Below are 16,586 nucleotides of genomic sequence, written 5' to 3' on the forward strand. Positions count from 1 at the left end.
CTGTGTTTTTTCATCACATCGGTTTGGGGGCTACCAAATCTTTTTCCATAATCTGTAAGGATCTTAACAAAATCCCCAAATGTTAGTAGGTATTGATTTTTCTACAGTGACAATTCTTTGGAGGTAAAAGTGTCCAAAAGTGGTCAAATGAAACCTGACGGGTGCGGGCCTGCCATTCTTTTCCTTATTTACTAATATACATATGATTTTCTCGATGGTCCAATTAATCGTTTGGTCTACACAATGTCCGAAAATGATGAAAAATGCCCGTCACAAATGACAAAAAGCCAAGGTGAAGTCGTCCAAGTGCTTGATTTGTCTGAAGAGTCCAAAACCTAAAGAACGCCAGTGTGTTTTCACATAAGACAAAGAGAAGCAGCATATCCTCACATCTGACACACTGAAACTAGGTAATGTGTCGCATTTTCGCTTTGTATCCGTACTATACATGTTACATATGTATTCATACAGTACACAAACCTGCCCTGCATATATACTCACAAATACACACATGGGGACAAATTTGTCAAAATTGAGCAAGGTTATGAAACATTTTCAGAAAGGAAAAGTGACCGAGTATTCATTTTCACACTCTCAAGAGGTGAAATAATTGTATGCTTTTTGCGCATGCAGGAGTGCGTTTGGGTATAAAGACAGGCTCCCTGACCGGGGTGCTTGTCAGAAGCCGTAATAAAACCATTACGGCTGGTTTTATACAGACAGCTCCTCACGTGAGAGACCAACCTCTACTTCTTATGAAGATCTCAAGTGCGAAACAGGAATTAGAAGCCTATTTCTTTGTTAGCTTTGAAATCCATTCAGTTGGAACTGGAGGCCAGCTGATCTCGCAGGCAGGGTTTCTAAGCTGCTCATTCAAATCAAGGACATGTAGTGGTCAACAACCTCATCTGTTTTAGGGTTTGTTTATTTTAAAGATTTTTAATCTACTGCGCTTCTGTTGTACTTGTTGGGGAATATTTACTGCTGTTATTTTATCTTTCTGATCTTTGTAAAATCTTGATTAGTCTCTTTACATTTGATCGAATTCAGTTTTAAGACTGTGTTAAATACTTTTAAACCTCTATGTTTTCTTGTTCTGCGGTGGTGATGCTGCCTTGGCCAGATCACTCCTGTACATAAGTTTTTCCTTTTAGTGCGAACTTTTCCCCGTTCAATAAAGTCATATTTATATTTAAGAGCAATGCTAAATGTTAACTGTTTATCGTTTTTAACATATCAACACGTTTCTAAAAATCCACAGTGTTTTTTCGTGCCACAAAAAAAAAAAAATCAGCTCCGTACTTTGGACCTGTTATCTAAGTGAATATAGAAAATCAAACAAAGCAGACGCAGATTGACTGTTCGGGCTTTTCAGTGTTATTTACTATTCTGGCCATCGGCGCTGTGATAACAGCAGGCCCTAACATCCCTGCGGTGTGATGCAGGTCGACCGTCCGACGGGTCCACCCCGCCCCGTCTCTCGGCCTCTGTCACCGGGCTGCTGTGTTCGACCGGCCTGTTTGCTTTCACATCGTTACAGCGGCGCACTGTAAATCAGACTCTCGTTTTATCCTCTAACTCTGTTTGCTCCCCCCCCCCCCACTGACTGGATGTTTATGGGGCCATCTATCCCTCCATCGCAGCCACAGACGAGTGGTCCCGGTGGACTTCCCCATTCTCTGTCAGAGCCTGTGTCACTCGTGCAGCTGCAGTAGACCGATGAGCCTCAGCTTAACTTTTAGTGCATTTATTACCAGCGGATTTATGCACTTGCCACAGCAAAGTATTTTTCTGTGGCAAATTTCTTTGTATTTACCTTCCAAATGTTAGTTTCCGTTCCGGTCGCTAGGTGGCGCTCTTGAGACGTGCAGCATGGCTCCCAGCCTCAGCCCTGTGGTTCACTGTCTGTATTTATCTCGTAAACAAAGGCAAGCAAAGGCCCTTTTATTGATAGAAAACAATGAAAAGAACATTTAATACTGTGTTAGAAGTCCATTTACGATGCTTCCTAATCTGTGAAAGTTACAGATTGGCTGTTAATCCTGCAAACTATCTTTTTTTTCTTGTTTTTAGAGCCATGTTATAATTTTCGTTGTCTGTCCGGCACACAGCAGTTTTCTATAATGTGTATCCTCATTTCCATATGTAAGCGAAACGAGTTCACCATAGCCAATAGTTTCCACTTTCAGCGTCTGAGTCTCATTCCTGTGTAGCAGAGGGAAGGACAATGGTCGGCCTGTGATCTTGATCTAGATGAAATTCACTCCCAGATTAGCATCCATGGATACTCCAGACCACTGTCACTGCCCAGTCATTTCCTGGCCTCGGCTACTGGATATACTGGTCGGGGGCTGAGACCTCTGGGAGCAGGACAGGGAGAGCAGGTCGGCGCTGGCCGTCAGGGTAACCCAATGCGGTAATTACAGCTTCCCACGGTGAGAGAAATTAGAGCTCAAAAGAGAAGCGGGATTTCAGGTAGCCGGGGCCGACCCGGGTCATTGTCGGGGCAGACAGAGCCGGGGGGGGGGGGCCACAGAGAGAGATCATATGAAAAGATCTGGAGCAGCGAGCAAACACGGTTTCGTTTCTGTTTCCTCTCTCGTTTGTTGTGATATTAAGCGTCATTATCATACACAATCTTGAAGCAGAAATTGTGAAAAAAAAACTTTTATTTTTCTTCAACAATATTCAAAGGCTTTGCATACAAAAAAACAAACAAACAAGATAGTGCATCTGCCAGTATAAATATAAAGATGAAAATCAGTGCTTTTATTGTCATACCAGTATTGCCCATTTTCTTTTTACATAGAAGCATTATTCATGATGCTATGGGTTATATATAATAATTTCACTTTTACAATCAGGGCTGTAGCCAAGATTTTAGAAATACTGAGGTCATGCGTCCCCCCGCATCACTAACTCACCAATATTTCATCTCGTCAATTATAACTTCTAAATTCTAAATTTTATTTCCCAACAACAAGGTCAGGAGTGCCAGGAATAAAACTCTGGGAATATAAGTGGTGAAGCTCAGTTATTGTTGGCCTAGAAGTAATCAAATTGAAATCACTTGAGTAAAAAACAAAACCAAACCCACCCTCTCAAACGCCCACCAAGTACAGTATGGTTCATGTTTTAACTGACGGTTCAATAAGCCCCGCTCCCCACGTTGCAACGCTTGTCAAGCTTTTGGGTCTCACACGGCACGTAATGCAGTTTATAATTACAACAGCGGCAGATTTACCATCTAATTTCATTTGTTGTTTTTGAATTAATCCTCGAGTCCTCGATTTCAGACAGAGGAAGACGAAAGCGGCCTCTTATTTCCAGCTGGCGACCACTGATTTTGCCAACTGAAATGAAAACTGTCAGTTTTAGGTTTTATCATATCTGACAAGCTAATTAATGTAATTTAATGTTTCCTGTCGACTGGTTTGCATGCCACATACGTGATACGATGTTTCAAGACTGAGGCTAAAGCTAAAGGATAAACAAGATAAACAACATTTGTGGGATGAGGAAAAAAATGTAAGATCAGATTGTTATTTTGTTCGAACCCGTAGATGCACACTTGCTCTTACTTTTGTTTTACTTTTAACATTATAAGAGAAAGAGCTTTAGGATGAGGGCTGACCAGAGCCTTCCACTCAGAAAAGGACTAAGCAGTAGATGTGCTATTCATGACTGTTTTATTATTAGACTATATCCCCCACAAACTAATGCCATGGGCCCTGAGCTTGGAACCAAGGTTCGACTGTAAGGCTGCTCAATCCATTCCTTACAATTTGGCTCTGGGGTTTTTCCATTTATTCCTCTTTAAACATCAAGTATCTCGCAACATGTGAAGAAATCCAAAGCTTGACGGGGCTACATCTGCTAGTTTCGACTGCTGAGCCATGACTGGGCAATCACAATTCAGGGGCAGGAAATTTTAAACTCCCTCCAGGCTACTAAAACCCCAAATGTCCTTTCAAAACCAAGCAGGAAAAAGAAAAGAAAATCTAGGACGTGACCTCTGTGTCTTTAGCTAAAGACACTGTGCAGAAATTGCGCTAAAAATAACAAAATGCAACATTCGCTCATTTGTCAGTTTGTCTTTTGACCTAAAGGCTTTTGGCTTACGGAGTGCGGTAAACCTTCCAATGTTGATAAATAAAGCTTCAATGGAAAAGATGTATTTAAAAAAAAAGAAAAAACCCGTCTGGAAAATACACCTCTGTTTTTTAAATTCCAGGAAGCTCCACACCCTTCGCTGCACCCTCGCGCAGCCTGTCTCACTGAACACAGACCAATTAGCATACAAAGCCAACGAGTGAGAGTGAGGTGTCCGTCTGCTTTCCACATCTTAGATAACAGCCAAGTGTCTGCGTCCTGCTCCTTCATCACTAACCCCGATGTTCGGCTTTGTCTTTTGTGAAGGTTTCCTCTCCAGTGTCATTACGTCGTAGCACCACAATAAATGCTCTGCATCTCAGTTTACTGAACAGCTCTGCAGAGATTTTTATCTCAAACCAGCATTCACCAGCATTTAGATATCGCTGCCCTGACATTTTCCAACCTATTTGCACATTTTAGTTTGCAACGCAAAGCGCGAGCAGGCACCTGTCCTTTTATCCTTGCTTCAAATGACTTATATAAATTTACACGTCTCACCTAAGCTTGAAATTCCGCATTTCACATTCAGTTAACTCTGGGCGTTGCGATGGGATTATTAATTGTTCAGAGCCTGCAGTGTATTTCTGGTTGTGCAGCTTAAGGTGAAGGAGTTCGATCCAGAACATCCTGTATGCAATGTAGTGAGTAACAAGTCAAAATGGAACGCATGTAAAAGTCCCACTTGGGTGAGGTAATGGAAAGTACATCTGTACAAAAGCTTGCTTGACTTCAAATAAGTAAGGACAGAATATATAATAATAATTATATAATTAATAATAATAATAATATTAATAATAATAATAATATATCCCGTTCTTTGTAGACGTGAAAACAACATGAAGTGTGTGTTTTCATGGAGTTCAGAATTAAATAGAATAAATGACAGTTGGCAAATTGCTCTCTTTTTTTTTTTTTTTGTTCCAGAGAGAAAAAAGTGGGGCCTCCCTTTCAAACGGTCACAGCGTTCCTCAGGTCCCACAGGAAAAAGCTCTGGATTAAATCACTTCCCCTTACATTGTGATACAACAGTGGTTGGACCACACTGTCTCTGCGGCGATAGATAACTGGCTTTTTCTGAAACACACAAACACGCAAAGTCTCTCTTTAGTGCATTTAAAGGAATAATTTGACATTTTGGGAAATACACCTCTTCACTTTCTTGTTGAGAATTAGATGAGAAGACGGGTACGACTTTCACGTCTGTGCGTTAAGCTTGAGGCTGGAGAAGGCTAGCTTAGCTTAGCGTAAAGACCGGAAGCAGGGGGGAAACGGCTAGCCTGGCTCTCCCCGGTGTTAAAAATCAGCCTGGCAACACCTCAAAATGCCCAGTCAAACCAGCATGCGGCACAATTCAGCAACGTTTGCCATCAGCAAGGAGTTCTCACAGTGCCCCGTGACCTCCGAGGGCACGGAGAGCCGGAGGGTCCAAAATAGAGGAAGCTTTCGTGGCTGATTAGCCCTTGCACCATACACCATTTCACCTCTGCTGTTCTACAAACTGCTTCAGAAATAAGACATGGTTTGTAGACAGTTATGAGACAGGATTCGATGGTACAAATATGTTTTTTGCTACTGACCAAGCAAGTGAGTTTGCTTATTGACAGCTGGCAAACTAGCTACTGTAGATCACTGAGCCACCCCCCTTTTTTTAAACTCTTTATTAAACAGGGTATCTGCAGGTCTTGAAAGGTCTTTAAAAGCCTGGTTCTCTTGGAAGTTATTCCAAAGTCTTAAATTTTATTCATGAAGGTCTTCAATATTTTTTTTTCTTGCCTGCTATACAAAGTAATCTTGGTTTTAAGATGATTTTGTATCTGATTACGGGCCGTTGGGAGCTGGGTCCAGGTCAAGCCACTTGATTAGCGGTATTGGGAATTATTGCTACATACAGTTGGTAAGTACGGACAAAAATGTATTCAAATTTATTTTCATATTAAATATTTGTAGGCCTTGTTGTCCCTACTGGTTTTCTGTCCTTATTTGACCTATATGACCATGAAAAAGGTATTAAATCACATTCTATGTGGTATTAAAAAAAGTCTTAGATTTAATTTGGTGAACTCAGCAGAGTTACTGTATCCGATTTGTTTAATCCATACACAAACAGAGGGAGTGATGTATTTCTCGATGTAACTCAATAAAATTGTCATTTTAACATTTTTGTTAGTGTGTGAATTAAAGACAAGAGATAGAGCGTGTCATTTGTTTCCCCCAGATTCAAGTCATTATGCTAAGCTAGGCCCTGAAAACTTGGTTTCAAAATTTAAGTATCTCTATTACATTAAAACAAAAAAAAAAAAAAACGGTTATTCAGTCAACCAACAGCTGTGTTGGCGTGGTTCGACCCCACCATTTTAAACCAATGAGAAATACAGACAAAAACGCTAAGAAAGAAATACACGTGAAATAACTAAAACATTTCTGTTCATGTAAGACCTCATCACTCATAGTGACAGGTTTCAAGGGCTTTTAGCACACAAACACGTCAGTGGTGCTCATCTTCTGCGTCTAACTCTCAGCAAGAAAGCAAATAAACGTACTTCCCAAAATGTTGAACTACTCCTTTAAGATGGTGTCATGAGAGGTCGACATTCTCATACTCTCCGTGGTCCGAGTCCTCCAGCTCGATACCTGGAACCAGGCTGTAGTACTCAGTGGACTGGGTCAGGTAGGCCTTCTCCCTGTGGGCTGAGTCTTTCATCACCTCTGTCACACTGACTGCGTCCAGCTCTGTCTTGCTGGCCCCGTCGGGCTCCTGGGAGCCCTGCCTCCCCTCCGTGGTGGAGCTGGAGCAGCGTGAGGGAAGAGACTCCACTGAGCCCAGCTTGATCTCCACGTCTTCATAGATGTCTCTGGTGCTGCCCAGGAGGGTGGATGCTGGGCGATGCAGCAACTGGTTCTTCAGGATCCCCTCATTGCCGCCGTTTCCAGCTTTATTCTGCTCAGTGGCCGCAGGTGGTTGCTTGCTGCGATGTTTCTGCCCGTTGCAGCTGGAGTTGGAGGCCCTCTTCTTTGAGGGGCTGAACACAGGTGCTTCTTTCTTCTTCCTCTTCCTCCCGCAGCACCAGCAGAGCACCAAAGCGGCGAGGATGAGGAGGGGGAGCACGATGAAGAGTGCGGTGAGGCCGGCGGGGCGGCACGCGTCGCTGAGCCTCACCGACCACACAGTCCTGCCGGCCAAGTGCCTGGGAGAGAAGCAGGTGAAGTTCCCCACCAGATCCTGCAGCCTCGTGGTCCTGTTAGCCTTCTTGCCTTCCTCCAGGGCTTCCAGTAACAAACAGGAGCAGTCCCAGGGGTTCCCGTCCAACTCCAGCCTTTGCAGACTGGGCTTCTGCAGCACAGAGCCGGGGAGAAGGCGTAGCTGGTTTCCCTGGAGGTACAGCCTCTGGAGGCTGTCAGAATCCTGGAGGAATCCCTCAGGAAGTTCCTGAAGCAGGTTCCCGCTCAGATCCACCTCCATCAGGCTGGGCTGGCCGGCCAGAAACTCCCTTGGCAACGTTGTTAGTCTATTATGACCCAAGTAAACCTTCTGCAGTGTCGAGGCCTGTTTGCCACTCATATGAACAGAGCTTATATTACAGTTCGAGAGATCCAGTGTCTCTATGTTTGTCTCATTGGTAAATAGAGACCAGTGCACATGGCTGACAGCAGAGCCAGAGTAGTTCAGGCAACAGATGCCAGCAGGAACCTCAGAGGGAAACTGGGACAAAACGTTGGCTGCTGGACAATCACATCCAACCACAAGTCCCGTCTTCACCATCAATGTGAAAATTGGCAGGAGACTCAACTGGAAAACCATCTCTGAAAAAGAAAATACAGTAATTAAAACTGTTAAAATGTTATTTACCATATCATCAACTATCTTGTCCTTTGCCTCAGCCCTACCTACCTCCTGGTCTCTCTCTCGGTACTGTGGGGATCCGCTTTATGTTCCCTCTCTGAGATTTAAATATGCTTGTAAACCTAGCAATTTCCCTGAGGACTCCCGGTTGCTGTGAGGATCGTGGGAGTTGGCATGGTTACACCAGTCACTGGGGACCGGGAGTGTAGTGTTTGGCTGTGGTAAAAGAAACAGATGCCACTATGACTTTCATATGAGGGCTGTTCCGTCCGTTGGCAAGTGGGAGTTATACAAACATTACGTGAGAGTGGAGCTGGAGCGTGGTTCGACAAGCAGGTTATCTGGAAAAACGTACACCCCCTAAAATCTGGACTAGTGCCCCAGGTTTTCCTCAAGAAAAGTATTCAGAAAACAGTCTCTCGAAAAAGAAAAAAAAAAAAAAAAAAACTGTTCAAAAGCCTCAGTTTATTTTACTAACGCAACAGATGTCTCATGTCATAGCTCAGCTGTCTCCTTCAGATTGTGTTTATTCAAAATCTGATTAAAGGGCTTTCAGTGATTACGCTCCTCAAATATGAAAAAGCCTACAATATCTTCTTTTAGAAATAAACAAGACTTTTTTTTTTTCGTTTATTGTTTTTCTCCTTGTCATTGGTGTGTTCGTTCCTCCATTTATGTGTATTGTCTGACTGTGTCTATATATTTTTTTTTAATTTCTTATCACTCTGTAAAGCAGTTTGAGCTGCTTCGGGTCAGGATGAGGTTGTACTTGACAAATAAAGTCGTACTTGGTTGAGTTAAAGCCCGAACCTTTGATCCAAGACGGAAATCAAAGCCGAACCCTGCCCATCAAAATTCAATTCAATTTCTTTCACATAGCGCCAAATCACAACAGGGGTCATCTCGGGGCACTTTTCATGTAGAGCGGGTCTGGACCGTTCTCTTCGTAGTTATATTTACAGAGACCCAACATTCCCCCTTGAGCAAGCACTTTGGTGACAGCGGCGAGGAAAAACTCCCTTTTTAAAACAGGTAGAAACCTTGAACAGAACCACCTGCCTCGACCGGCTGGGTTGGGGGGAGCGACATAGCACAGTACAGGTACCACATAGAGATGTATAAAAATAATGAGAATAATAATAAAACTACTAATTATAATAGGGTGAATAATACTAACCGAACTAAATATTATAATTATGATAATAAAATAATAAAATAAAATAATAATAATAATGATAATAATAGCAGCATTGGGTGTTTAGCAGGATCATGGGGCCAGTAAGTGATTTGCAGTCACAGATCCAATACAACACAACACAACTTGCAATCACTCCCAAATTTATTGACATATCTTGAAAACACAAATTATTATAGGATGGAGTAAAATACAGCGCACAGTTGTAAAAAAATATTATTAAAATACTTAAATCATGTCATAAAAAGATTTAACACTGATTAAATATCCAGTGGAGTAAGATTTAAGAATGTTCACTGCCCTTGGAATAAACGACTTTCTAAAAAATTTTTTGGTTGCCATGGGCAAACTGCAGCAATTTCCTAATTACCACCAGGCAGCGACGATACCTAAATTAATAATATCTGATGCTGTAAAAAACGTTTGCTGACATCAGTAATATATGTGATTACAACTGAAAAAGAGGGCAACAGTGTATTTTGGAGAATAATCAGTTGGGAAACAAAAAAACAAAAAAAAGGAAACTTTATGTATCAAACTCTTCAGTTTTCCACGTGGTCTAGTCTTACTTTTGTGCCTTCCATGCATTTTATTTTTTTTGTGAACCCTTTTTAGAATTGAATTTGTTGTCATGCAGTCATGAGAGGCATCAAGCATTTTAATACTTCACTCATTAATAGCGAATAAATAGGAGGATATGCTTTAAGGGGGTAGAAATTTTGTCCAACTTTGAAGAAACTTAAGGAAAATTAAGGAGAATAAATATGAATAAAATAAGTATTAAGTAATTATGTATTGCCACCTGTAACTATGTAGCATAATGTTTTTTGTATACACAGAATGGCTGCATTAACGGTAGCTGGTAGCAGACGTAGGAAAGAACTTTACTGGACCTTACTTTGACATGGAAATGTCCCAGATTTAGACACAAAGCTAATTGTCATGTACAGTGCCTGGGCAGGTTCATGTAAAAAAAAAATAATAAAAAAAAATAAATAGGAACGAACACACAAGACAAAAAAAAAAAAAAGCAGACGACATCAAATAACATATGTAGAGTAGAAAACAGCGTAAATGACCGGGCAGCTCCCCAAAATAATGTGAAATTGTTTAATTTCACTGTAATTTCACGTAGTAGAAATTACCCCTCTGCGACTATTTTAGTCCCACGTTTCATTCCTAACGGGTGCCTGGTTGGGAAACCGTGACACGACAACATTTGAGAAAACCCTTCTCCCGGAGAGAAAAAACAAAAACAAAAAAACTAATTGCCGGGTCACTTCCTAAAACTCTTACACACGTGGTGACGCTGCCTGAAACATAAAAAGCACGCGTGGTCGACATAAGCGAGGCCGGTCTTTTCCACGTGACTTTTACACGCGAAGCAGGCGGGAAGAGACGGGGAGAGGGGAGAGGGAGCGCAATATGGCCGCGCCCATCGCCCACCGCAGCAGAGCCGAGAGCTGCTCTGCGGTCGGGAATTTTGCGCACTCCCCAGCAAACGGGGCTCAAAATTCTCCGGAGGGGCTTTACGAGGACCGCGGCCGGAGTCCGCGTGTGATAATCCAGAAACCGGGAGCGACCTCGCTCCACCTGCCGACGATGAAACGGAGCACCCCGCGGCAGCGGCGGTACCGGTGGTGGTGGTGGCGGCGGTTGGTAAACTGACCTCAGGCGGGGGATCGCTGCAGGAAATCATCCCGTGCGACTAATCCCAACAGACCTCCTCACAACTAACAAAGAAAACAAGCTCGAGTGGAAACCGTTACCGCCAGAGCAATGATGCCAAATAAATAAATAAAAAATCCACTGTTCCAGCTTCACAAATGTGAATAGTTGCTGGTTTATATTAGGAAACATCGCGGGGACGAAAAAAAAATTTGGGTTTTGGTGAAACCAAACAATTTAAATCTGTCCCGTTTTGACCGACATTTCTTCACACACTTTAAACGTAAATCACAGAGCAAATGGTTCATCGATTAATTTTAGGGAATAAATCGATCATGAAAACAATCGTGGGTCGCAGCCGTTGAGGCGGCGCGAGCGGAAACACCTGAGGGGGGCGTGGCTACAGGCCCGGGAAACCCGGTGTCTCCCGACCTGGAGGTTTAAGCAGAGGCGACGTCTCGTCTCCCGAAGATCTTTGCGGCTGCGCCGTGGATCTCTTCACAGACACAAGGAAATGTCCACTGTACGGTCCACTGAAAACATCGCTTCTACCCTTTGACTAAAGACGAGGGGGGGTGAAATATACTGGATAAAAATGGGACCATTGCTCAGAGGAAAAAAAGAAAAACTGTTTTAATGCTCTTTTTGCCCATTTCCTCATCTGTCCTTATTGTTTCAATACTAAAAGGTGACCGTGCCTGAATCTCTATTTAATAAACAGTACCTGTGTGTGTTGTTTTTTTTTTGGGGGGGGGGGGTCGGGGGCAACCTCACCCTAGTCCTGCTGCTGCTTGGCACAGTGGTGCTCTCAGCTAAACGCTAATGACAGCGTGCCATGTGCCGGTCTGGTCCCGACTAGGAAAGCGGTTCGTCACCTCAGTATTATGTACACGGGCCGAACGGGACTGAGCACACACACGCACACACACACACACACACACACACACACACACACTCAGATGATGTCACGATCAAATGATGGAAAATATCTACCTTTCTGTAAAAAAAAAAAAAAAAAAAAAAAAAGCACATCATGGGAGGTTCCTCTTTAATTGTCCCAAGTTACCATGTAAATAAGAAGACTGTTTTGATTTTCGGCAGCAGGCAAATACAGGAAGTGTGTCAAAAAGGAAAGAAACGCCCCCCCAGGTGACTTTTTGTTGCCAGTATATCCAAAATCTGAGGACAGGCAGCGTGTTTGACCAAGAGTATACGGGAGGCTGTGGCACTGAGGGCCCGAAGGAGGCCGTTTATGTTACGCACATGTATCTATACTGCTTAGAGACAACGTCCTTAATCACAACCCGGGCCTAGAGTGTCATTTCACAAGGTGCCGCCCGAGCAGCATTTTGTTTGTAATAGGCCGAGGAAGACCTGGGTGGCTAGCCTGAGCAGTGACATCCACCGCGGCTGGACAAAGACAAAAAATCTAATGCCACGGCTCTGGACAAAACGAAACGAGGGGCGACGGATCGACGGGATCTCAGACGGGACAGATAACGCGGATCAGCCTGACATCTGAGGCTGCTGAGGAGTTAGTTCAGAGCCTCCCGCCGGGCTCCCTCTCTGCCGGCGGGGTTTTCAGGGTCGCTCACCTCGCCAGCTTCAGTTGAATGTCCATTGGCGGGTGGTTAAAGTTGACAAGTTTGAATTCAAAGAGGGAAAACCACCCTCGGAGATCACGCGACACCCAACGGGGTTAAACCAAGGACAGAGCTGAGCATTACACTATTAAAATGGCTTTTTAAAAAGGGGGACTTAATACTAAAGCGACGTGCTTTCATTAGTATGAGATTTCCTCGGGTAAAATGTGTCCCTTAAAACTGCAATAACAGGTTTTTTTTGGCCACTTGGGGGCAGCAGACACAAACTATAAATCTAACAACGATGTAACAAACAAAGTTGATACAAATCCCTTTCGTTTTTTTTATTTTTATTATAACTGTGTCCAAGCTACATACTGAGTGGGACATTTTAGCATTGAGAAAAAAATAAATAATAATAATCAAAAAAAACTTGTCAATGCTCTCTGGTGGACAAACTATGTAATGTAGTCACTGTTTCTAATTTACAAAAACCTAATTTTCATTTCATTAGTGCATTCCTGCACTACAATCTTTTTTAAAATTACTGGCTGACATATACACCCCTAGCGAAATATCTGCAATAAGCCACTGATCGGCCCATTTATGGGTCCAGCTGTAGCTGATATCATGGACTACTGGTTGGTATGGGAAACACGTCAGCAAGCAGCTTATTCAAACATCCAGCAGATATGGCATTCATTCGGAGTTGCGTTTGTGTCGGTCTGATGAATACAAGTGACCTGAATATAGGCGCTGAGTGCTCCACCGTGTACGCCAGCCAGTCGCTAACCGTGTCTGCTTTTGCAGCTTTTCAACAGAGAACGGCTTCCTGCTGCTGGAAACGATGCAATGAGAGCGGTGAGAGTGGACCAAAGCAGGGGAACTGCATACAAGTAGTCACGTGGTCCATTGTTAATATTAAAAACAAAAACAAAACAAAAAAATCACAGCAGCTTTAAATTTCTAATATGTGAGACTGTACCTGTTCTGTGATTCAGTTTAGTTGATTTCTGTCGTGAAGCTTCATTATAAAGCTGTTATTTGTCTAAATCGTCAGGGAACCCCCCCCCCCTTTGTTTACTGGGGTCATATTTGGTCAAATTTATTCACAAAGCACCACTAACTATTAGCAAATGCCTCCAAGGAGATCAATTATAGTTGCATGTTTGATCAAAATCCAGAAAGAAAAACAGTCAGTCAAATTCTAAGATTAGGAAGATCCGAGTTTTTGTGCGCATTTGTCCTCCTTATTAAACTTGAAACTATGAGAATTTACTGTTCGACCTGACCCCTTTAATGCTCTATAGTACGCAGCATTTCATAATCCTTTAACTCTGAAATTTACATGCTGCACTGCACTGAAAAAAAAAAAAAAAAAACACCTTTTGTTCTAACTGATAGCTATCAGCCGGTGATATATTCAAAGCCCTTTCCTTTGAGGAGGAGTAGGAAAAGTAGTGGGGTTTGCACGGTTGCATGTAGGTAATAATTTGCTTAGATTTGATTGCTTTGGTCCAAACGTTCACACCTTTGTATGAGCTAACTTTGGATGAAGTAAGACGTTTGTCCATGCAAGTCACCATTACCAATAACCTAAAGCCTGAAGAGTCAAACTCCCATCTCGGTCTGATAACAGACAGTCTAAAGGTCCGCGGCGACTCTCACATCTGAACACGTTTTAGTCTGACAGCTGAGATCTGGCTTGTTTGAGGGCCTTTTTTAGATTTGTGTCAAGCGAGCGTTCACTCTAAATATTGACATATAAGTCGATCTTTGGATTTTAAAATTACACAAAAAACAAACAACTGGTTGACCTTCACAGATCCTCAGAGTTAAGACTTATGAGAGTGAAGGCCCTTCATCCAAACAGAGGATTTTCTTGGATCGTGTCCGTTCAGGGCGTGTGCGTATGTGTGCATGTGTGTGTGTGTGCATGGTGAGGGGAGCAAGGTTTAAATCTGGAGAACATGGATGATCTCACTCGCTAGCAATGCGAGTTGCTACATCCTCCCTGGCTGCAGAGCTTCCTCTGAAATAAACGGTCTCCAGTCTCCTTTTTATAAAAGCTTTCGATCAGAAAATATGTGCATGTTAAACCAGGGCTGCAGCTGCGGCACCACTGGGGACACACTGGGCACATCTTTGGCTCATTTTCTGGGGATGTGGGGGTTTTAGTGCCCAACAATTGAAAGTTTGTGTTTTAACGTCTGATACTTTTATTTTTTTGCACTTAATATAATTAAAATGTACTAATTTAGGGAGAAGAAAAACAAATGCTGCAGTATTTTTGCCAGTGTGGAGAGGTTGTTTAAACGAGCACGTAGGAAAATAAACTTGATACAACATAATCAAACAGTTGACTGAATAAAGTGTAGAAAAACCCAAATTATGAGAATCTTACGTACTTTTTGGTCTCTGGTCAAAATTTTCTGACCGGGGTAGGGTTGCATTGGGGGGAGTCTTGAACTCATGACCTTAGTGTTGCTAAAATCTGGCCTCACTCCTGCACAAAACAAGTTATAAGCCACCATAACTACAGTTTTTACTGTAAATAAACCAAAATGCAGACAGTGTATAGCAAACAAGGTTTTATGAGTAAAGAAATACAGATAAGCTTCTTAAAACATGAACACACCTGTTGGAGATATGAACAAGCGGCCCAGATGCCAACACTTGAAATTAAATGTAAAAATGTGTTTCCTTACCCATGATTACCAATTCTGCTGCAGCCCAAAAACTCATTCAGGATCCAAACATGACCCACAGCGTCTCTCTCCTCTCTGCATCCCATCAACTGGCCCGGTTGAACCTCTTGTCCCGCAAAACTGAGGGTGTGTCTCCCTCCGAGCGGAATGTGGAAATACAGCCTCCTGTGTGTGTGTGTGTGTGTGTGTGTGTGTGTGTGTGTGTGTGTGTGTGTCTTTGTGTCTGTGGGTCTGTGTGTGTCTGTGGAGGTGTAAACAATGTTTATCATTCACAGTGTTCAGTTAAAATGCGTTTACCTGCAACAGAAGCTGTCAGATTTGATCCACTGAGCTCAGCACAGAGTTGAATTGAGCTGCTGCGGTGCCGTAAGAACAGAGGGCCCTCTGGTGGCTGAAAAAAACAAATCTCACCAAACTCAACAGAAGTGGTTGAACATTGATTTGTCACAGGGGTTTAGGGTGAGGTGAGGAGGTTAAAAAAGACGTAAAACCAACCTGTCAGTCTTCATCGTTGTCTCCAGTCTCCATCCAGACTGAGAAACAAGATTCTCTGGTCTGATGAAACCGAGATTGAACTCAATCGGTTGTCCTTCTGGAGGTTTCTGCCATCGCTTCTCAGGAGCTCAGTCAGAGTGACCATCAGGTTCTCGGTCACCTCTCTTACCAAAGCACTTCTCCCCGCATTGCTCATTTTGGCCGGGCGGCTAGCTTGAGGAAGAGTCCTGGTTGCTTCACACTTCTTCCATTGAAGAATTATGGAGGCCACTGGGCTCTTGGGAACCTTCAATGCAGAAGTTTTTGGGTTTTTTTTGTAGCCTTCCCCAGATCTGTGCCTCAACACAAACCTGTCCCCGAGCTCTGCAGGCAGCTCCTTCAACCTCATGGCTTTGATGCTGCTCTGATACGCATTGTCAGCTGTGAGACCTTACGTTGACAGGTGCGTGTCTTTCCAAACCAGGTCCGATCAACTGGATTTGCCACGGGTCAAGGTGTGGAAACGTCACAAAGATGATCGGGAGCCACCTGAGCTAAATTTCAAATGTCACGGCAAAGGGTCTGAATACTTTTGTCAATGTGAATGTGTATTTCAGTTTTTCCTTCATAATAAATTTGTAAAAATTTCTAAAGTTCTGTTTTCGCTTTGTCATTGTGGGGTTTTGAGGACTAATAAGGACTAATAAGGGGGAAAATGTTTTTTTTTAATTTTATCATAAGGCTGCAACATAAAATGTGAAAAACTTGAAGGCGTCTGAATACTTTGTGAATGCGCTGGATTCAGTTTGGCTCTTGGAAATTACAGTTTTCTGCCATTTTATAATAATTATCTGATTAATCAGAAAATGAATGGGAGATTAATCGATCATGGAAATAATAAGCTAAGCCGACGCCATACAACTAACAAACAAAAACATATACAAACAAATTTTTTATTCAGA

General features: G+C 42.8%; 1 protein-coding gene across 2 annotated transcripts; it reads right to left on the bottom strand.

Moving 5' to 3' along the window:
* Positions 1 to 4,709: 4,709 nt before the first annotated feature.
* si:ch211-106k21.5 (leucine-rich repeat-containing protein 26) lies at positions 4,710 to 15,284 on the bottom strand. Of its 2 annotated transcripts, XM_040144592.1 has the most exons (3): positions 15,151 to 15,284; positions 14,851 to 14,948; positions 4,710 to 7,956 (listed from the first exon to the last, which is right to left on the bottom strand). In XM_040144592.1, the coding sequence occupies exon 3, from the start codon at positions 7,952 to 7,954 to the stop codon at positions 6,731 to 6,733; it is 1,224 nt and encodes a 407-aa protein (XP_040000526.1). In that variant the 5' UTR covers positions 7,955 to 7,956; positions 14,851 to 14,948; positions 15,151 to 15,284; the 3' UTR covers positions 4,710 to 6,730. The 2 variants fall into 2 exon arrangements, with proteins under 2 accessions (XP_040000526.1, XP_040000525.1); XM_040144591.1 differs by lacking the exon at positions 14,851 to 14,948.
* Between the last annotated feature and the right edge of the window lie 1,302 nt (positions 15,285 to 16,586).

This window comes from Xiphias gladius, chromosome 14 (assembly GCF_016859285.1).
Source record: "Xiphias gladius isolate SHS-SW01 ecotype Sanya breed wild chromosome 14, ASM1685928v1, whole genome shotgun sequence".
NCBI lineage: Eukaryota > Metazoa > Chordata > Actinopteri > Istiophoriformes > Xiphiidae > Xiphias > Xiphias gladius.